General features: G+C 42.6%; 1 protein-coding gene across 1 annotated transcript; it reads right to left on the bottom strand.

Annotated features, from left to right (window-relative positions):
- Nucleotides 1-1,421: 1,421 nt before the first annotated feature.
- Nucleotides 1,422-19,877, bottom strand: pacsin2 (protein kinase C and casein kinase substrate in neurons 2). Its single transcript, XM_069715757.1, is given in 12 exon segments — nucleotides 1,422-2,108; nucleotides 2,218-2,399; nucleotides 3,597-3,725; nucleotides 3,727-3,795; nucleotides 6,930-7,060; nucleotides 9,074-9,194; nucleotides 9,450-9,625; nucleotides 9,795-9,950; nucleotides 11,473-11,708; nucleotides 11,831-11,987; nucleotides 12,094-12,185; nucleotides 19,723-19,877. Coding segments are annotated over 11 exon segments (1,530 nt in total). The 5' UTR covers nucleotides 12,151-12,185; nucleotides 19,723-19,877; the 3' UTR covers nucleotides 1,422-1,992.
- Nucleotides 19,878-21,114: the final 1,237 nt, after the last annotated feature.

Below are 21,114 nucleotides of genomic sequence, written 5' to 3'. Positions count from 1 at the left end.
AAGAACCTCAGACAAATGTTTAATAAAAAGTAAAATATCTCACTCCAAAAAGTTTTGGCTTATGAAGTTTCGCGTATCTCAATCAATTTCATGTATTCATCTCTGGTGCAGCACTTTTATTCACACAGAGATTAAAATGGTTTATCTGCCCTTCTGGCATGTACTTCAATGGGACACCCTAAAACCAACAGAACCAAGCAATGAATGATGTTGTATATTATCTATATTAGAAAAAGAAAAAAAGATATTTTTTTTTACATCAAAACTGAAAAAAAAAATCAGTAATCACAATAAAGTCAAAATATTTTTTCCAATAAATTCATTTATTATGTTGTGGGACAACATTTACAAACCTTACTGTGCAAGTACATCTGGTGCTGTGTTTTGACAGCAGCACGCCCTGAAAACATGACAAAACATCTCTTTTCTCACTGTTACAACTCATCTTCCTCCCTGTTGCAGTTGAAGGCATCAAATAGCATTTTTTTTTTTTTTCAATTTAATTGATAAACGAGGCATTTATGAATTTAGAGGTTGTGAAAAGTCCGCAGTTTATCTCTGCAAAGACGCAATCTGACAAAATATTAAATGATCAAAACGTGTATTAAGGTAATAAGAAAAAAATTACCAATTATTCACATAGTATTTGTTGATTAATTCGATGTGTATGGCCCTCTTTGAAAGGGAAAAACAATCCTATTTACAAATATAACAAAATAATAGATTCAAGGGATACTTTCCATAAAACATTCAATTAATGTACAAACTGATTCTGAATCACAGCATTCTAACAAGAGTAGAATAAAAAGCACTTATGGCATCATAAATTAACAATCAATTTCCGACTGCATATCATCTGATCGCAATGTTTTATGTGTACTAATATGTCTAATCCAGGCTATTTACATGCATGGATGCAATACCATAACTGTCTGTGGCTTTATTGCTATAACTTGTAATAACAACAAACACTAAAACATTCTCCCATCACTTGAACATTTGACAAGAGGTGAGAGAACTAAAACATGAAGATTCAAGTGAAATCAACTTTTTGAAAAACTTTCAGTGTTGCATGAATAATAAACCCATAACGTTTTACAATCGATAGAAAGGAGAGAGTCTTGTGAGGAGAGTTGTTGAACGGGTCAGTGGTTGCAAAAATCAGTAAAAGCAAACAATCAACAGGTGAGAAAATACAATCAGTGAATATACATTCAACTGCAGTGACGAGAGGAAACCGACCCATGAATGAAGAGGCTGTCAGGATAAGGCCCTAATGAGCTTTATCATTCCTTGTAAAAATAACCAGAACAGTAACGAACTGAATGGAAAATCAAAACCCTGAAAGGAATGACAGAACAATGTTGTTTAAAATCAAGTTTTGACACAAAAATCTCAACATAAGGGCCCATTTTGTTAAAAAAAAAAAAAATTAAAAAAAAATCAAACATTTATTTAACATGTATGGACTGGATTCTAGCAACAGAAATCATTGTGATAAAAAGGTTAATCTCCCTTACTGAATTAAAAAGTGGCTTGCATATTAAGGCTGCATGTAACATCGCAAGACGATTTGTCAGACTGTCATCCCAGTGTTTTGTTCAAACAATATATAAATTCACACACATTTCATCGAGTCTCCTCTAATATATAACTCGAGTATTTGTAACAGCATAAATTGGATTCTAAGTAACATAACATATCTTACAGCTGACAGCAACTGTTCTCTGTGATCTTCCTGGAATCATCTGGAAACTTGCAGCTAGTTTCCACTTTTCTAAAAGGGTCGATCTGCAGGAAGCAACGATATCTCAAGTGGTCCTTTTGTGATCTGCAACCTCTCCTCCGTGTCCTTCTCACACTCCAATCCAGTCTTCATCGACAGGGAGAAAGTAAGGCCGAGCCTACCGTTTCCATCTGCACTGTCAAGTCTAAAAAAAAAAACAACAACAACAACACTTTCTTCTTCACATTGCTTTCATCAGTGAGAATTCATTGCTGGATGTCTTCCACATAGTTAGCAGGATAGAGGCCCGTCTGTCCATCCTTGAGGCTGCCTTTGCACCAACCCTGATCGTCCTCTTCACCGATTTTAGTAAATTCATCCCCTGGAAAAGCAAGAAGAGACGGATAAATGTTTTCTATTCCATACGCCGACTAGGATCGGCCTTTTATTTTGAAAATGTAAAGTCTGTTCACGCCATTCCTGTTGTGTACCTGCTTTGAAGCTCAGCTCGTCCTGCTCCTGTCCTTCATAGTCGTAGAGGGCTTTGACAGGTACAGCTACGACCGGGGAGGCCGGCTCGTCTTCAAATGGGTTACCGTCGCCGTTGGTGGCGAAAGGGTTCCCACCTGTGTCTTCATCTGACCAGTCTGGAGTTTTCTCCGTACTGCTCACGCTGGATAGACAGACAAAACACCCTCTTAGTAAAAAGAGGTATTTTCTCAGGGCTTCTCACGTCGCAGAGGAAAACCCTGCATGCCGGGTGTAAAAATTCAGAGTTAGAGAAGCGAGACGAATGAAAACACCACCAAGTAAAGTACAGTCAAAAACACACAAAAGACCAAGATGCATCTCCAAAATCCTTAAAACAACTTTGTGATTTATGCTGCAAACATTCTCCTTTTGCTTCAGTCCAAACAAGTGGAAAACATGCTTACTTATGGCATTAATGCTACAAGGCAGGCATTACAAATGATTTTAAAACTTGGGAGATCGAGAGCTTGCAGTAAAGTCGCCCACAATGCTGAGGGGAAGGCGAGGCAAACGAATGCAACATGACAACATATCAAAAGGCTCATGAGAAAAAGAGCAACACAAGACCAAGCAAGACAAAATCATCGTGGCGAATGCGTGATTGGAGTTTTAACTTGGACGGCCAGCAGAGGGAGCCACCTAAACATCAGAGAGAACTGGGCTCTGACAAAGTTGAAAAAAACAACAAAAAGAAAATCGACACACATGAAAGATTTACAGTCAGACCGGTTCACAGTTGTAAATCAACTTTTTGTTTACTTGCGTTTTCCATTTGCCATTAAGTAAATATTTTACTTGATTTACACCAATAAAGATGAAGGGGTGATATGCCCAAAGGTCGAATTTAAAATTTTGGACCTTATTGTCCTCTTGTGCATTTGTGTTTGTAGCTACACTTCATTTGATGTTATACAGCCTATTTAATTGTAAGCCAATTGTAAAAAAAAAAAAAAAAAAAATAAATGATCAACGTATAAACGTGTGTATAAGTTTGCTGATCTTCAGATCTGACTGTAAGACAGAAACATGTTGGATTTCCCGCAGCAGACCTCCATGCGCATGATATTTAATGCTCTGTAACACACGGAACTGTTAGCGGTGAGGGACAGACACTCATTGGCTTTGTATGTAATGGCATTCAGTGACCATGCAGAGAGCAACACAACAACCTGCCACCTGAGGGAGGAGAGAGGGACACAAAGAAGACGGGGAGAGGAGAGTGACTAAGAAATGGAGAGAGGCGCGGCGTGAACGGCGATCCACGGAGCAAAGATAGAAACAGAAAGAAGGGGATGGAGGCTGCGGGGCTGGTCGGAGGGGTTTCCTCCTGTTCACCAACGTTTTTATTTCCTCTTTTTGCACACTGATGTGGTTGACTGTCGTCTGCTGCTCCACGACGACGGCGGCCGCCGCCGCAGCCGCGGCCGCCGCCGCCGCCTCCTCCTCCTCCTCCTCCTCCTCCTCCTTCTTCCGCTGCGTCCTCGTCGTCTTCAAACGGGTTCGAGCCCGCTGGCGCAGTTATAGTGGGCACAGTCAGGCTGACAACATGGGACACAGTGAAAGATGGTTTTGTTGACATGCACGCACACATATTTATATATATATTTATATATAGACACACACACACCTCATGTACCAGGTACATGACCTGTGGACAAAGTCGGAGCGAGCGAAGGCGGACGAGAATTTTTAACTGCAATGGCTGCGTTTGATATTCTGACCCGACATGAAGGGAATGTGAGGTGAAGCAACGTGTAGCTATGAAATGACAAGATACCAAACGACTCGAAGTGTCCCGTTAACCATTAATTAACGCCTTCGACCGAACGTTGATTGTCCAATCGCAGCTTAGCAACCAGTCGGCCTTTCAAAGTCTGGATTTCACCACATGTTGAAGGCTGCTGTAGTAAAAATATACGCGTGTCAGACGGAGCACGTCAACTGCTGTTAGTGGAAATGTGGTTAAAACCAGTGGAGAAGAAAAGCTCGACACGCGTATATTTTACGTGTTTATACTCTATGTATATGTATAAACGCTCTACTACGGTGGCGCGAATTCTCCACCCGCGAGATGACGTCAGGAAACGAGCGCCAGTCAAAAAAAAAAAAAACGCAGTGAAAATGTGACATTTCTGTTGTTTCATCCAGCTGATCGAACACACCAATTATGCAGAATAACTGCAGTCAGCTCTAATAATCGCAGTCAGGCAATTATATATTAATTGTGACAGGCTTTAATTTATACTGACACCGTCTCGTGTCTAGAAAAAAATGCCCTCGATGAATCAAATCTATTTTGCTCATGAATAATCGACAGGTGTTTTCTCTAAGAGCTTAGCTTCATCCTTTCTCTATAATACCCTGGACTGCATTTAGTCAAGTACATATCTAAGACCCTTTAACAGAGTACAACGTTACAAATCCATGTTGGACACGCCAGCAGCGATAACCTCATCTCAGTTCGGTAGCAACAACAGCCGATAAGAACTCCATCAGCTGATGCTAGAAATGAGATGTCTGCCTCCGTCTGAAATCAGAAAAATTACACACACGGCAACCGCAACTAAGGAGGGCGAGGCTTAGCAAAGTGGTTAACTGTGGCTTTACGAGGACTCGGTGACCCAGTAATCTGTGTGTTTGAGGGACATCATAAAGGTATTCGACCCAGTCAACAAAACAACTGTGTTCGATTAAACACGGAGAGAAACGAGCCTCTACGGGCCTCGTACCTCGCAATTAACACAAAGCTACAAAAACCTCAGAAAGGCCCTCCCTGAACAACACCTAATTGTCAGCTTTGTAATTGTTTCGGTGCCAAAAAAAAATAAAAAATAAAAAAAAACCTCTGCAGAAGTCACACGAGTGCAGTCTACTTCCTACCATTGTGGCTTTCCGCATGAAGGAGAAAAACTTGCGGTCGACCTCCACCTGTATCAGAGGAAGCAGAGGGCTCCCACTCCCCGTTTACGCGGTCAGCGGACCGTGAACAGCTGCAGCTATCAGTCGGCCCTCGAGAGTGCGAAGCGGAGAAATGTGAAACGCCTTTGTTTGCACAGTCATGCCACGCTCTCGGGAGTTAAACCTTTTGGCGTTGTCACACCAAACACCCCGCTGTGGTGGGAGCTCGGCACGATGTAACTTTGGATGGTTTTCAGTCAACAAACAAACTTGAACTTATCAAATGAAGTGTTCAAAGAGACGTCTCGCTGCCTTGTCTAATGGGCGTTGAAACCATTTTTCATTCAGCTTCAGACTTCAAATCAAGGGGGGGGAACCCACAAACCTTCCCTATTTTTTTTTTTACCTTAAGTCAGAGCTCTGTGACTACAGAACGACGTGGCTTCACATTTACTGTTTCCAACACCATGCACATGAACACACCGTGTGCTGTAAATGCGGGTTAGGGGAGCGGCAGGCGGTCCCATGTTAGTCAACGTTTTCGCAAGTTCAGAGGTCAAATGCTTTCCATGCTTGGCATTCCCTTTGTCGACTCCTCCACACACTCCTCCAGTCAAGATTACTGAACACACAGCAACTTCCTGATGTGTGGATAAGTGCAGCAGGTGTTGACACTATTAAATGAAGGGAACCTCATTACAGAGCTACTAAGGAATGTGAAGAGTTGAAATCAAATACACACACACACATATATATATATATATATATATATATATATATATATAGGAGCAAATCCATCTCTGTATCACGACAGTATGATGTGCTTTATTACCATGTGACCCACTGACTTTATAATTCTTATATCAATCAGCTTTTTCTTTTCTTTTCCATGAACTGTTGTTAAGTCCTTGACGCCGTTGCCACAACTCCGGACAAACTTCTCCGCAAGGACAATTACTTTCTTATCTGATCGGCTTACAAAAGATTAAATCATGCTATTAAAAACCAGCAATCCAATATCAAGCGGCTCTAATCCTTCATAGAGGGGTCTAATTCCATGATTTATTCAATTAGATCATTAGAGGATTAAACAACCCATCATAAACTGGACGATAACCGGGCGCCTTGTGCTAACTTTTAGCTTCAATCATAAACAACTCTGTGAATTACGTGCCGTGATAAGTTTCTTTTTAATTGTTTTTGTTCGTCAAAGACTTGGTTCATGTGCAGGTGTTTGATCTGAACAACACTAATACGAACATTCCAGTAGCAATATTATTGCTGATAAAGGCCTCTACGTGTGTGTGTGTGTGTGTGTGTGGGGTTGGGATGTGGGGTGGGGATATAGGAGGGGTGTGTGTGTGAGAAAGAGTGAGTAATATTTCCACATTGCTTTTGGCATGCTTTCAGCTATGTACCAGCAGACTTCAGTCTCTGGAGGATGAATTCAACCCAACAATCTGTAACAAAATGTTTACTGTTGCCACGGGGACGGCCGTACAACTAGACGTCATTCCCGGAGCTTTGCTTATGTAACGTTTAACAGGCTTTCCTTAAGAGGAAGAGGACATGTGTGGTGTGCTGGGAGTATCTCTCATGTAGGGAGTTTGGCTTGGTAAACTAAAGAGAGAGAGAGAGAGAGAGAGTGTGTGTGTGTGTGTGTGTGTGTGTGTGTGTGTGTGTGTGTGTGTGTGTGTGTGTGTGTGTGTGTGTGTGTGTGTGTGTGTGTGTGTGTGTGTCACAAAAGTGAGTCGGTGAGTGATCAGATATCTACCTGCTGCTGGTCTTGGCAGGCTGAACATGCTGGTCTGACCCAGTTTGACTGATGCCGGTCAGCGTGACGCCCTCCGATGGTTTCTTCTTTTCTCGTCTGCTGAGGGTCCGGTTCAGGTCTATGGACCAGTCCTGGCAGAGACATACACATTACGGTCACGTTTCAACTCTATAACTGTGCCAAGGTTGGTGCAGCTGAAAGGTAGAGCTTAGTTCAAACCATGCCTCAGAGAAAGTAGTGGGAGAACATCTTAAAAGACGTGCGCACAGCAGAATACGCGCACTTCAACAAAGTCCAGGATCTGGGAAACATTTCTCAAACTGTGACGACGACTCTGGATTTTCAACACTGTGCGTGCACGTGTGTTTACACAGCAGTGTGAAGGTGGGGGAAAAGAAGAGGCACACAGTACAGTAACCATCACCTGTTGAAAGAAACACAGCACCAACCGATTTCAACCTCCACCAGAGGCTAACCAAAGAAAGCGGAGCCAAAGGAAGTTCAATCAAGTGACTGCAATTCTGCCACAGTAAAAAAAAAAAAAAAAAAAAAAGTTTTTTGTGTGGGTGTAGTTATAAATTTAGTAAAAATTTAGGTCTGACACAGTAAATTATTTTAGAGAGGCTGTCTTTAATTAAAAAAAATTTTAAGTTATTCGACTCTATCATGACATGAGGATAGTAAAGCTATATGTCTCAGATTAACATAATTAATTGACGTCCATCTTAAAATATGATGATATATTGAAGCAGCACAACCTCAGAGCTTTCCAAGGTGCTTGTCTGACCCCTCTTGATTTATCAGACCTCTCAAACTTTTAAAGATCAAAGGTCATCATAGGTGGCATCATATGACAGACCGCAGGGTTCAAATGAACCGCAGTAACCAGGAACGAGTCTCTAAATGTCCAGTGGTGGACGGAAGTGGATATGTCACACGTTTGTATTGATAGAAAGTGCTGTGGAAAGCCATGTGGTGTCTGCGTGTACCACGTTAATATTTATCTCGATTAACATGAAGCTACTTAAAAAGATGACACGAACACAACCACCTCAAACACACACAAATGGAAGCAGGAAGGAGAGTGAGAGTGTTTGTTAGTGGGAAAAAAAAAAAATCAAATGTCCCCCACGGCTGCTGTGACAGAACAGCCCTCTCATGCAGAACTCACTACAATGGACCTTCTCTTAAAGGAGCGAGGATGGGACCATTCCAAATTCTGTCAGACATGGGGGAAAGGGAAGCAGGTGTAGAACAGGGTTAATGCGGACGACACGGTCGAATCCTAAAGCTGCAGACCACGTAGAACCACCTACAGCAGCAAACGTTCAACAGCTTGCAGGGTAATTCAGACACAAGCGTGCCGTGCTCAGCTCATTCAGATTTCTTGTGAATAGCGGCGCGTGTTATTAAGTTATGCCTTGTTCTTTTTCAGCCGTGTGGAAAGTGTCAGAGATTTAATCCTGTCCGTTAAAATCCAAAATCCGAGCTGTACTCGGAAAGAAAAAGTGGAAGAAGCGGCCTCGCTCGAACAGCTACGCCTGCAAGAGCGCTCGACAGCACTGTGAACTGTAGCAATGCAAGCACATGCAGCTTTTCTTTGCCTTTTCCCTTCTTTCTGTCTTATGTCACCTCCTGCTGGGAAAAGGACATAAAGTACATCCCCTTCACTGTCAGTCTGACTGCTGAGAATAGATTTACTTCCACCCCTGCTGCCCAACCGTATGCCTTTATGGCAAAAATGACAGCAGGCTATAACTCCTGCTTGGGCTAAACTTACATGGGAAAAAGCTATGGCCATACTGCCCTTGAAGTTTTCTTTTCAGTACCACATGTCATTTCTCCTGACTGCTGAGTTGGGCCTGGGAGAGAAGCAAAGGTTCTTAAGAAGCTCTGCATTTATAGATAAATAGGAACTTTAATTCTTTCTTAAGTGCCCGACTAAATAATATATAAGGTCTATTACTGTGTGTATTCATGTAATCAGGTCATCAATAACAACTCTCCCTTAAGAGTGCCTGCAGTACAGTGAAGCCAGAGAGCCCCTCCAGATAATCCTCTTTCATTCCTGCTCTATCAAACCTTCCTTCGTTTTTGTTATACTCTTTCATTTTAGCATACTGTAGCATGCTGTAGTCCAGTACCTCAAACTGGGGCCAGTTCATTGGCATCCCAGGGCCGTGATTGGACCGGAACCATTTCAGGTCATCTTCAGCATCAGTAGCAGAGATTGTGTCGTCCAGCGTGTGGTAAATTGTCTGGAATCTGCATTGACAACACAGTACAGGAAATACATTATTGTGTGTGTGTGTGTGTGTGTGTGTGTGTGTGTGTGTGTGTGTGTGTGTGTGTGTGTGTGTGTGTGTGTGTGTGTGTGTGTGTGTGTGTGTGCGCGTGTGTAATTTGTGAAATGTCAAGCTTCTCCCACACATGCAACAGCCTCAGCTTTCTGTCTGTGGCTCCTTTTCTGTGCACACTTTCATTTTTCTCTTGGATCCTGGATAATGTCTCCTGTCTGACCTGTGATTGGTTGAGAGGTCCAGGTGCTGTTTAACCTCCAGCAGCAGCTCTCTGAAAAAGCAAATGCGTTTGTCTTCGAACTGCTGCCACTGCTCAAACACCTGCTCCATGTTCTCCATATACTGAGGGGTCAACTTGTCGAGCTCTTCGAGGGATTTCTCATAGCGCTCTTTAGTCTGAGTGGAAGGAAGGAATGAAATCAAGATTTATTTTTTTTTTAAAACATGAAGTCATTCACTCATAATAAAATGTACTTCATTTAGATGTATAGCTTATGTGCTCTAACACCCATTTAAGAAAAGAAAAATGACAAGACACCTCGCCCTTTTCCACAGGAAGCCCTACCTTCTGCGCCTCCTGCTGACACTTCTCCACCTTTTCCTGGAGTTTCTTCTGGGCTTCAGGGTTGTTGTTGCTCTCCAGTTTGCTGTTGGTCTCTCTGCTCGCTGCCAGCTTCTCTTCTTTGCAGGCCGAGTGGTGAGATTTCTTCATCGTCTCCACCTGCAGATTCAATCGTTTCAAAATGAAATACAGGAAATGGTCTTGGGTAACCGGATAACTTCAAACAAACTGTGGGGAAGTGTTGAGATTGCTACCAAAGACTGGCGCCTGGCTGTGGATTTCATATTTTTTGGTTTAACTTGTTGTACAACTTCCCTGAAATGTATTCTGTCTTTAAAGTTCATTGTTGTCAGCTCTCCAAAACACACGCATCGTCTCTCAAAACTTTTATGAATGTTGCTGCCTTCACACCTTTTTTTTTTTAAGGAACTCTGTGAGGAGATATTAATGTCATTTATGTAAAGCTGATGACTGTACACGTCATTTGTTATTTTCCAGGAACAATACAACCAATTTCCGCTGGACACACTGTGGATCCGAATGAATAATAAGGATGACACTTCATATACAGTCACCAACTCATGTGAGGGAAGCAATGTGGGAACACTGAAGCCTGACAAGTTTACCTTATGATTCATTTATGACCAGAGGAATCAGACACTTTGTTATATTTAAACTCCAACCGATAAGAAGCGAGGAAGCGTCCATGGTGGCTCTATTTGAACAGCGCCTTACACGGTACGAAGTGTAACTTGGGCCGAGGCCAGAGCAGCCATGTCCCACTAAACAAACAATGTGTGCGTAAGTAGATGACACTTAAGAATACAAGGACGAGAGACCTGTCCTCCATTTCCATTTGCTATGACAGGCAGTTGCGTACTCCTCCATTTGCATGAGCGCAAAACAAAACAAAACATCTATCCACTAAATCACAGATATGTGTCTGTTATCGACATACTGCCCGCATCACCCGCGTCGGCTCCCCAGTTAATTAACCCCATTTCCTTTCTGCCCTCCACCACGCGTCCTTTGTCTGTGTGGTCGATCAGTAAATCACTATGGCCACAAAACTATTTTGTTCTGCCCCTGGTCAAATGACAACCCAACCCAGGATGTCACCGCCTCCCCCTCTGTGACATCACACACAGGAAATGATGGGGGTGCCCTGAAGGTGGGCTTGAAGGTTGCGACATGTTCAGCGGCTTTGAACAGACGTGCTCAGAAACAAAAAGCCATGTGAGGTTTGCCAAGTAAACAGGCTGCTAAAAATCAAAGCACTGGTAGGAAATATGTTGACCTGATTTTGAACTGAGAGGTGCCCGTCTCCCTGCAAGCCCTCACTGTTTCCTTCCCTTCTCCTGACAATCAAAAGGCGGACAGCGTAACTTGGCTGGCACACGAGCCTGGCAGTATCCTTTCGTTAAAAATCAACACTAAGAGGTTATAATTGTGCTTCTGCTCTGTCATTGTTTAGTCAGCAGGTAGTCATGGAGAGGAAAGAAAACAGTGGTGTAGTCAGTAAAAAGGTAATCATGAGAACTGAAGGGTATAATTGATGAGCAAGACTGTAATCAGTGAGATGAAAAATGACTTGCTTGTGGAAAGATGTTTCACAGTCAGTACCAAAATACCACCATGACCAAACAGCCCTGTGAGTTCATGAGAAGCCGGACATTCCCACCTCTTTGAGTTTCTTGGCCCAGGGTTTCTGAGCCTTGCGGAAGCCGTCGTCGGCCTCTTTAGTCTCTTTGAAGCCGCCGATCATCTGTTTGTGGTAGGAGTCTCTCTGCCAGTTCTTCAGCTTCTCGTAGTCTTCTCCCATCAACGCCGCTTTCACCTCCATGTGGAGCTCGCTCACCTTCTCCGCCTCGGTGCACAGAGCAGACCACGCTCGCTCCAACGTGCCGTACTGAGGACCTGAGGCCGGAGTTATTCAGTCGGTGTCGGTGAAAGTCAGGCTTTGAGGGACGCACCGAACAATTGACGCTCGAAATCAAATGTAATGCGTGCGAAATTCATGTTTCTCGCGACGTTCCTACCTTTTTCTATAAGTTGCCGCCAGCGCTTTCCCCATTCCGTGAGCTGCTGTGCGTAGGCCTTCTCGATACGTGCCCGCTCATGAATACAGTTCATGAGGTCGCTACAGAGCCGACTGCCATCGTCTACCCGTTTCACTGTACGCTTGTAGTTTCCAACCTGAGAATCAGCAACAGAAAACAGACAGATGAGAACATAATTTTTTTTTTTTTTTAAAAAGATAAAGAGAGAATAATTCACAGTAGCATTATTTCAGGCATCTCACCTCCCAGAAGCTATCGCTGGAGACGTCGATCATGGAGTCATCGTAGGCGCCCGACATCGCTGCTGCCCAAAGTTACACTCAGTGTGTAGGGCCTAAAAAAACAACAACACGCAAATGTCAGCGTATCTGAATGTGATTAACACAATTTCTCCATTCTGTCAAATACGAGACCACATATTTACAATTTTAAACAATGATTTCTTGAGGTGACTGGACCAAAAGTAGTCTTAGTTAAACTACATTGTGTCAGAAAATTAGTTTTCAGTTTGGTATTATCTGTGAGGTCATAAATAAACAATAACTTTATTATTATGTTATCAGGTAAAAATAACATGTCATTTTAACACTCAAAAAACAAAAAGGAAAGTGGGAGAATGTGACAATTTCATATTGTCCATTCTGTATTTTGAAAGTGGTGTTATTTTCAGTAAGTGGACAGTAATGTCTTATTAAGGTTTGGTTTTTAGATTTAATTTAATAATTTAATTTAAGAGCATACAAATGTATTTCTGTAGCTTTGTCTGCTTTAATAAAATCCTGTTCAAATACAAGAGATAAGCTGACATTCAAACAGCCAACAGTAAAAGGAAACGCATATTTTCATCAGTCTCACACTTCTCTCGAGATGTTATGAAACCAACAGCTGAGCAATAACGGATCCGAGTAAACGGATCCGATCAGCTGTGGATCGGACGGAGGTAAGCGGGTAAAATACTGAGGAAGAAAATAAATAATTCAGAGAAGCAATTCAAAGCGACAGAGAGGGTTTGATCCGGTTTGAGAGTGGAGGCAGCAGGTGGGCGTTTTCACACATTTCCTTTTTCTATAACCACCTCGTCCTCAACGCGCGACAAACTAAAACCACAGAGGTGACTGGCAGCACAGTGAGTCTCATTCTGGCCGGGAGAGAGAGAGACACAGACAGAGAGAGAAAAAGACGAGCGTCGAGAAGAAGCTCACGGCGTGCAGCTTCCGTTTCCTTCAGACGGGTACGACAGACGGCCCTCTGTTAGTCTTCACTCCACGCGTCCATCGGTTCAAACTCAACAGTCTCTCTTTATTCTAACCCCCCCCCCCCCCCCCGCCGCCCACCCTCGTTTCTCTCCTCCGTCCTCTCTGCTCAACTTTCTCCGTCCTTTCCTCTCCTCTCCTCCCTCCCTCCATCGGCCCGGAGCTCCTCTCAACAACGCCAGATCGTATATTAACTCTGCAGCTCCTGTGCGATTTACGCCTCAAAGGAAAAGTGCAATAGAAGAAACACGAGAATCAATGACACAAAACTAGCTAATAGTCAGTGATTGACATCTCTTGTCATTTCTCACAGACTATGAACAGGCTGTAGGCCTACATTATTTGCTCCCACATATTTTTGAGTCAGGGCCAAAGCTGCCGAGTGAGGTCATGTCGGGCTTTTCCGTGGGAATATGAGAGTTTAAGCAACCGTCAAAAACAGAAAAGTAGTTTTTAGTATATTCTACTATTCCAAACTTAGAGAATATGCTTTACACTTTTTTTTCTGTTTTAATAATGATCATATTAATCCCATATAAAGAAGTGCCAAATAAAGCCGTATCCTTCTCTCCTAATCTCTGTTTAACTGTCAGACTCATATAAACACACAATCTAAACACATACTATCTCACAAAATTCACATTCCTAATTCAGAGCTGTCCACTTGTGACTGATCACACAAGATACATTTTAGTGCCAAGTGATCACAGAGGGCCTCTTTCAGATGAGAGAGACAGTGAGAGGATGAGGACCACAGTGTGTGTGTGTGTGTGTGTGTGTGTGTGTGTGTGTGTGTGTGTGTGTGTGTGTGTGTGTGTGTGTGTGTGTGTGTGTGTGTGTGTGTGTGTGTGTGTGTGTTCATCAATGGTCAGTGGCCCGTGCCCTCCAGGCCTGGACTTGGACAGAGGGAAGCATTGTGGTAACTAGAAGCCAGGGAGGAAAATGAACAATCCTTCCTTTAACTATGTTTGAAGTTTACAATCAGGTCAGTCAAATAGTCACTCACTCACACACACACACAAAGAAACACCCAACAGATGTTTTCTGACACTATTTCTAGAGAAAAATAGATATTTATTTTTACTCGACTTCCTCATGTCTTGAGAACAGATACAACTCTCTGTGTGTGTGTGTGTGTGTGTGTGTGTGTGTGTGTGTGTGTGTGTGTGTGTGTGTGTGTGTGTGTGTGTGTGTGTGTGTGTGTGTGTGTGGAGCATCTTGTATGCATCAAACACTACAGTCATAACACCATATTTCTGACTCAATACAGTAACCTGATGGGATGGTAATTCTTTTTTGACAACTGCTTTTATTGAAATGTTTAATTTATACTAGAGAGGGGTTATAGGGCTGCAATGTGTCGATTACTTTCTCAATTCATCGATGAACTATTTGGTCTTTAAAATGTCAGACAATGGTAAAAAAAAAAATAAGTGTCAACCAGGCAATGTTTCCCAAAGCCCGATGTGAAGCCTAATATGTCTTGTTTAATAAGTCTAATAAGTCCACAACCAAAAGATATTCAGGTTATTATCATAAGAGGACTGAAAAAGCCAGAAAATATTCACATTTTTAGAAGCTGGAATCAGAGAATTTTAGCTTCTTTTTTTTTTCATTAAATAAAAGAGACTGATAAATGACATTGTGTCACTAAGAGTAAACATATTACCGCCTTAGAGACCTGATTTAAACTAAATCATGAAATTATCCTCACAAAATACAAACTATCTGTGACGCGATAGTGAACTGAAGTTTGGCTTTCGGACCATCGGTGGGTAAAAAATAATCAATTTGTCAAGTCGTCACCTCGGGTTCTCACTCGTGAAGCATCCCTAATATCATTAGGCTCAGATTTATTAAGATATTATGATCCATTATGGTTAGAGTGATCACTGACAAGCCTCATCAATGAGTCTCATTGCCCGACAGGCGTGCGTCATAAAAAAAAAGATACATACTCATTGTGCTCATAACAAAACTGATTAAGTCTTATATCTGAGCATGAAAATTTGACATTTTCTAGGCCAGCCTTGTCCCCTTGTCCCTCCTGCTTTTTTTCCCTACCAGCTGTCCATACTCTTCATTCAACAATCACTGCGTTGCTGCAAAAGACGGCACGGATGAGGGACGCACGGAAAGAGACACAAATAACTGCTGTACGAGTGGTAACTAGTCCACGGACAGCAAATGCTGCAGAGAACGAACCTCCACCGACAACAAGACCGCTGCAGGATTCAATATGAGAACCAATGACAACTTTGGTAATGCATGTCGTAATACTGAAGCTTGTTGGCAGGTGATATGCTTCTAATCCAGTGTTTACACAGGCTAAATTTACTATTAAAACACAAAGATCTGAATGAATGGAAAATTACTTCCGTTATCGGGAATTCCTTCATCACAAATGCTCTTTCTCCGGTCTAAATGTAATCAACCGCAAATAGGAACAAACGTCTGCACACCCATGGCCCTGTGGGACATGTGGGGTTGGGGGGGGGGGGGGGGAGATGAGGGGGGTGGAAAGGGGGGGGGGAAAAGGGGGGGGGGGGCTGCGATAAACAATTGAACGCAGTTTGACCCAGGACTGTAAACAATGCTGTTGACTAAGCTGAGGTCTGAAGTCCACTCAGTCCGTCACTCTGCTGGAGAACGCTGGAAAATTCAACCCTCTGCGCTGCTATGAACAAGCCAAAAACATACCGGAGTGAAAAGAATATGCAGAGATTGTAAAGTGGAGATAATGCTGTGCTTTGGTCATTTCAATTCGAAGTGGATCTCTAAATACACGAGACCGTTTCGGTGTCATCAAATATATGATTTCATCGAGGGCTACGGAAACGTGGCTGAATAAGGCTTCTTAGATTACAGGCTTAAGGTTTACGTAATCAAGCAAAACAATGCTATCCACTAAAGGGTGATAAGCAAATGTACGAAGCATGATGGAATTTAATTGCTGACAACAGCCTTTAAGATAGAAGTGAACAAATGCACTCCTTAGAGCGACCATGACTGAACTGAGCCTCAGCATGCAGAGATGACCATGTGTGCTATTAAAAGCACATGAAAGCTTACGATATCCTGGCGGTGGCAAGACCTCAGTCATGTCCGCGCAACAAACACCTGTGCAGCGGTGTAAATAATGCAAGGAGTGCAAAACCGGAGTGTGACGAGAAAAAAAAGACGTAATCAGAAAGGAAGCGACGGGCTGCATGAAACGCGCACTCTCCTGTGCAAGTGTACATATTTCTGTCCCCAGAAACCACCAGCAAACTGTCCATTCAGCCCGTGTTGATGTTTCTCGGAGGTGCCCTGGGGGCAGTTTCACACAGCAACAGTCATGAATGGAGCCGAAGAGCAGAAACAACAGGACATACAGACCACAGAGATGAGCGCATACACAGCTGACAGGCGCATGCATGCCTGCCCCGAGGCGATTGTGTTTATGTCGCAGCTTCGGCGAAACCGAGTCAAGTAACTTTTAGCCGCACACTTCATAAATGGAGGATTTCGGTTGGGACATGACAGGTGTTTTTCGGTCCGATTCCTTACCTCACGAGTTAATTAAAATGAGTGAATCAGGACGGTCGATTCAGACCGAACTTTTATCAGCGGTGTGCAGCGAGGACATCGCCACATTAATGTCACACAATCTCTCACCGCCTCGACCAGCATCAGTGACCGGAGACGGGAAATGTGTGCAGTGAGCAGAGTTAAGTTGAAGTCTGCCGTGTCATTATTTCGTTTCCTGATAAATGCTGAGACTTCCCAGCTTTGTATGGGTGGTTATCACTGCAAGCAAGAAACTACATTTCATATGTTTTGTCACAATGAGAAGGCACGACTGCCTTTGCCAGGATTTTGAATACGGGACACCTGCTTTACAACCATTTTAAATCGCTCAGGAAAGGAGCCATTTATCAAAACTGATCAAAGTAATGGTCTGCTGACCATTAGAGGTAAAACAACTGGTCACTTGTGATCAGCTATGCAGCTTTACTTTGTCTTTTGCGATAGTAAACCGAACGCCTTTGGTTACTGGACGTTTTCTGACATTTTATGTACCAAAACATTTACAGATCAATTTAAACAAATATTATCAGGGTAACAGGTAGTTAATTTAACAAAAAAGATTAAAAAAAAACAAAAACAAAAAACTCAATCATTAGTACAAAGGCTAATCACATGAACTGAAGGAAGGGAGAGTGATTACATAACCACCCCCGAGCTTAAAAATACTAAGTAAGCACTCTACTTAGTCAACGTCTTAATCACATGAAAATTGCTTATCTGCCCTGGAGTGTTGTTTTTTTTGGTCTGTTTCCATTTCCTTCATTTGGAGCTTAAAACGCCTGCAATATCTCACAGGCATGGAGTGCAGCTGAGCCGATCTATCCCTTCAATATTGCAGTTTCGCAGCGGGACATTGCTAAATCCCGACTGGGCTGTGGAGGGAGGAAAAAAAAAAAAAAAATACATTCATTCTTTTTCTCCTTTCGTTCTCATGCACACAAGCTTGAAGGTCAGAAGTATCCATAGCGATCGCAGGTCATGACCTTGATTTTTTTTTTTTTCCTTCACTGTCAGTCAGTCACCTCTGCCCTCCTTCTTCATGCGAGCTTAACAGCTGCTCGGGACTGCTGATCTCACAGGAATATGGCCCTCCGAATGTGGAGCCTCTCCATTAGAGGCTCCCACCGATCCTTACAGAGATCACCGGCCGAGCTGCAAACTGCACTTAAGAGGCTCCAAAACGCCAATGAAACAGTCGGTCCATCAACACCAGGTCAACTGTAGCCTCGACATAACTGACCAGTCCGCCTACTCCAAAAAACAACAACAACAACAACAACTTGCTCCATGGACAGGGGAAAAACAATGGCATTTGTTCCACACTTTCAGGCACTTTCCACTGGGCACGCCAGGAGCACGGAGAGAAACATAATGGAGGGAAACTCAGTATTACATGAAAGGGAAGGGGAGATCCTTACATCATTGACAGGCGTATTCTGCATTTTTTCCTGTGGAAGCCCCAGTCTTGCCCTCTGAGCAGCGTCTCGTGATGCATTTAAAGCTGCAGACTTTTCAGGAAAGCGCGACAAACGCAGGCCATCGACTAACCCTTCTAACAGATAGGGCAACTTCGACTTGGATATCTGCAGCTTTCTGAAGCTGCTTAACTGCATTTGTAGATAATAAAAGCTCCAACTGGCAGCTTTTTTTTTTTTTTTTAATTATTCATCTGCTATTTTCTCAGTTATTCATTTAGTCTGTGAAACTGGAAAAAAAAAAATACAAAACGCTTGAATGTCTTGCTTTTTTTTTTTTTTTTTTAGACATTCTTGCTTAAAAAAAATGCCTTGACTTGGCACATCAAATAATTTGGAGGTTGGGAGGAGGGGGGCGGTTTCAAACTGATCAAAGCATGATTAAAGTCTCCAAGCTCATATCATTTGAACTACTTCACGCGTGCTCTCTGGGTGAATGATTGCACCACCCCTCTGCAAGGAGAGCATTGCCTTCAGCCTGAACTGGAATACCCACTCTAAGTTTAGCTCGGTTCTGTGACAATCGGTTCACATGGACCAGAAAAAGGAAGCCAGCAGCATTTTCACTACCTCTCTACCCTGGTGAAACTACTCCAACCGACACACAAGATGTCTGGTCACCTTGGCTTGTCTGGATGCTTTTAAACTCGCACGACTGCGATGACTGTTCACTTCCACTGATTCATGGCAAACATCACGACGTCGTCGTCGTCGTCATCCCCACGACAGACCGGGTTTCATCGCTTTCGTGTGATGATGGATGACCACGTGAGGTTCAACGCCCTGAACTTCTCGTCTGTAAATACAACTCGGGTTAAACCGTGCGAGTAAAGGAGACTGAACTTGGCAGCCAGCTGGCACTGCGCAAAAATTAAAAAAAATAAAAAACAGACCGAGGTGAACACGGAGCACGGAGACTTCTCTCTCTATAGACTTTAACAACAACAACAACAACAACAACAAAAACAAATAAAAATGGAGTAACGCTCCGGGCATGCAGCACGGGACGGACCTGGTCCGGGAGAGGTTATCTCTTACTTGCGAAACCTGCCCCGCCCTTTTATCACTTCGGGCAAACGAACCGCTGGTCTCTCTCTCTCTCTCTCTCTGCCTGCGAAAACTAAAAGACAGCTGAGGGCGAAACATCTTCAGGCGACTACGTGACTTAACCTGCTTTAAAACAACTCAAATAAATAAAAATACAATAAATAAATAAACCCGACGACGGCGGCGTTTAAGTTACGCGCTACCTAACAGGGGCTAACTTAAAGTCGCGCAATACGATGAAATATGAAATACCCCCCGAGTTACCGCAAACCGTGTTACAAGTAGTACAGTCAACGGTGAACAATCCCCGACTGCAACGCAGCCAATTATTATAGTTTTAACGTGAGGAAATAAATCTACGGTTTCTTTATTTCCTCCGTCGGGAAGTAAGTTAACTTTAAGGTTTAGCCCCCCCCCCTAGTTAGCTCGATTGTTAGCGAATTAGCCACAGTTAAAAATAAATAAATAACAATTAAAAAAAAAAAAAAAAAAAAGTTGTTCCAGGTAAAAGTCAGTGAAAACGTACCTGGAGCAGGTTTGTTCCTCTCGGGGATTTATGTGAAAGTGAAGAGGTATTTGTCTCGGCGGGTGCCAATTTGTAAATCTTTTTTTTTTTTTCTCGCCGTTTTCCTTCTCAGTAGAAACACCATGGAGCGACCAACTGACACCGCCGTCAGCTACCCGCGCTACGCCGCTGCACTTCCGGTCCGGATTTTTTTGTTTTTCAAAATAAGACGAGGACCCGATTTCGCTCGCGTAATACAAGTAGCTACGTGCGCGTACTGCACAATACGACAATTTAAAAAAAAAAAAAAAACGATTCATGGCAAACGAAGGAAGGAAATATAATAAAACAACATAATAAAATATAATAACGTAAAACATTCCACAATTATTTTTTTTTACATATCTGTATAACATATTGACCAGTGGCTCCGTATTCTCAACATTTATATGCCACACAAATTCCAGTGTGAAACATGTTTTATGATTGATACAGATTAAACTGCCGTATAGTATATGAAGTAGTATAAATAAGCTCCACCATGACCAGCTGCTAGAATAAAAATCCCAACATGTATAGTTGTATAATTCCAACACACACAATTCTGCAAAGCATTTCTGCATCAGATAATTTCTCCTTTGTTCCTCCTCTGATATTTCTGTACTTTTACTTAATGAATTCTCTTACTTCTCTTGGGAGTATTTCTACACAGTTGCATGCAATTTGTGCTTGAATTCTTGTTATATGACTATATGGCGACTATATATACTGTGAAATAAATATCCAGAAGTAGTCTATTGTTAAAGACAGTGTGTCACAGTCATTAATCATAGTACCTATATATCAGACTCATGCCATACCATCTTGAAGGATCTTTGGCATAGATAAACCCTGTTGGAGCCAAAGAAGTAGTGCTGGAATGATGCCTGACATGGTGAGATGAGGCAAGTCTGAAAACTTTTATTTTGAAAGTGCATGATTTCTGATGAGTTAAGACTGGTTAGCTTTACGTAAACTAAGGAGCGGCACGCCTTCTGACATCACGTCCCCTGAAAACTTTTTTTTGGTTAGAACCTAACCAGAAGTACCTTAATGATTCCCATAAGTTCTGGGGACCTCCAGGGGTCGTGGAAGGGTGTCCAGGGGTCGTGAGCATAATGAGAAATAGTTGAAGTATACTTCAAACTTTCTGAAAGCAAAAAAAAAAAAAAAAACTGCTTACATTTGATTGACGCATTTATTTCCAACCAAGACCAATCTAAAAATCCAGTTTAGGTCCTAAAACAATGTAAGATGATGAGGTGCAAAGGGTCGTCATTAAACTAAATGTGCAGCTGTTCTCGGTCTTTTTGGGAATCTTTGTTGATTAAAGTCAGAACCAGATAAACATATTGTGGGGCCCAGGCCAAATAT

Source organism: Brachyistius frenatus, unplaced genomic scaffold (genome assembly GCF_029030835.1).
Source record: "Brachyistius frenatus isolate BFR_SWC_R1_liver_20210118 unplaced genomic scaffold, ASM2903083v1 Contig_148, whole genome shotgun sequence".
In the NCBI taxonomy this organism is placed as follows: domain Eukaryota; kingdom Metazoa; phylum Chordata; class Actinopteri; family Embiotocidae; genus Brachyistius; species Brachyistius frenatus.
This window is presented reverse-complemented; position numbering and strand designations above follow the sequence as displayed.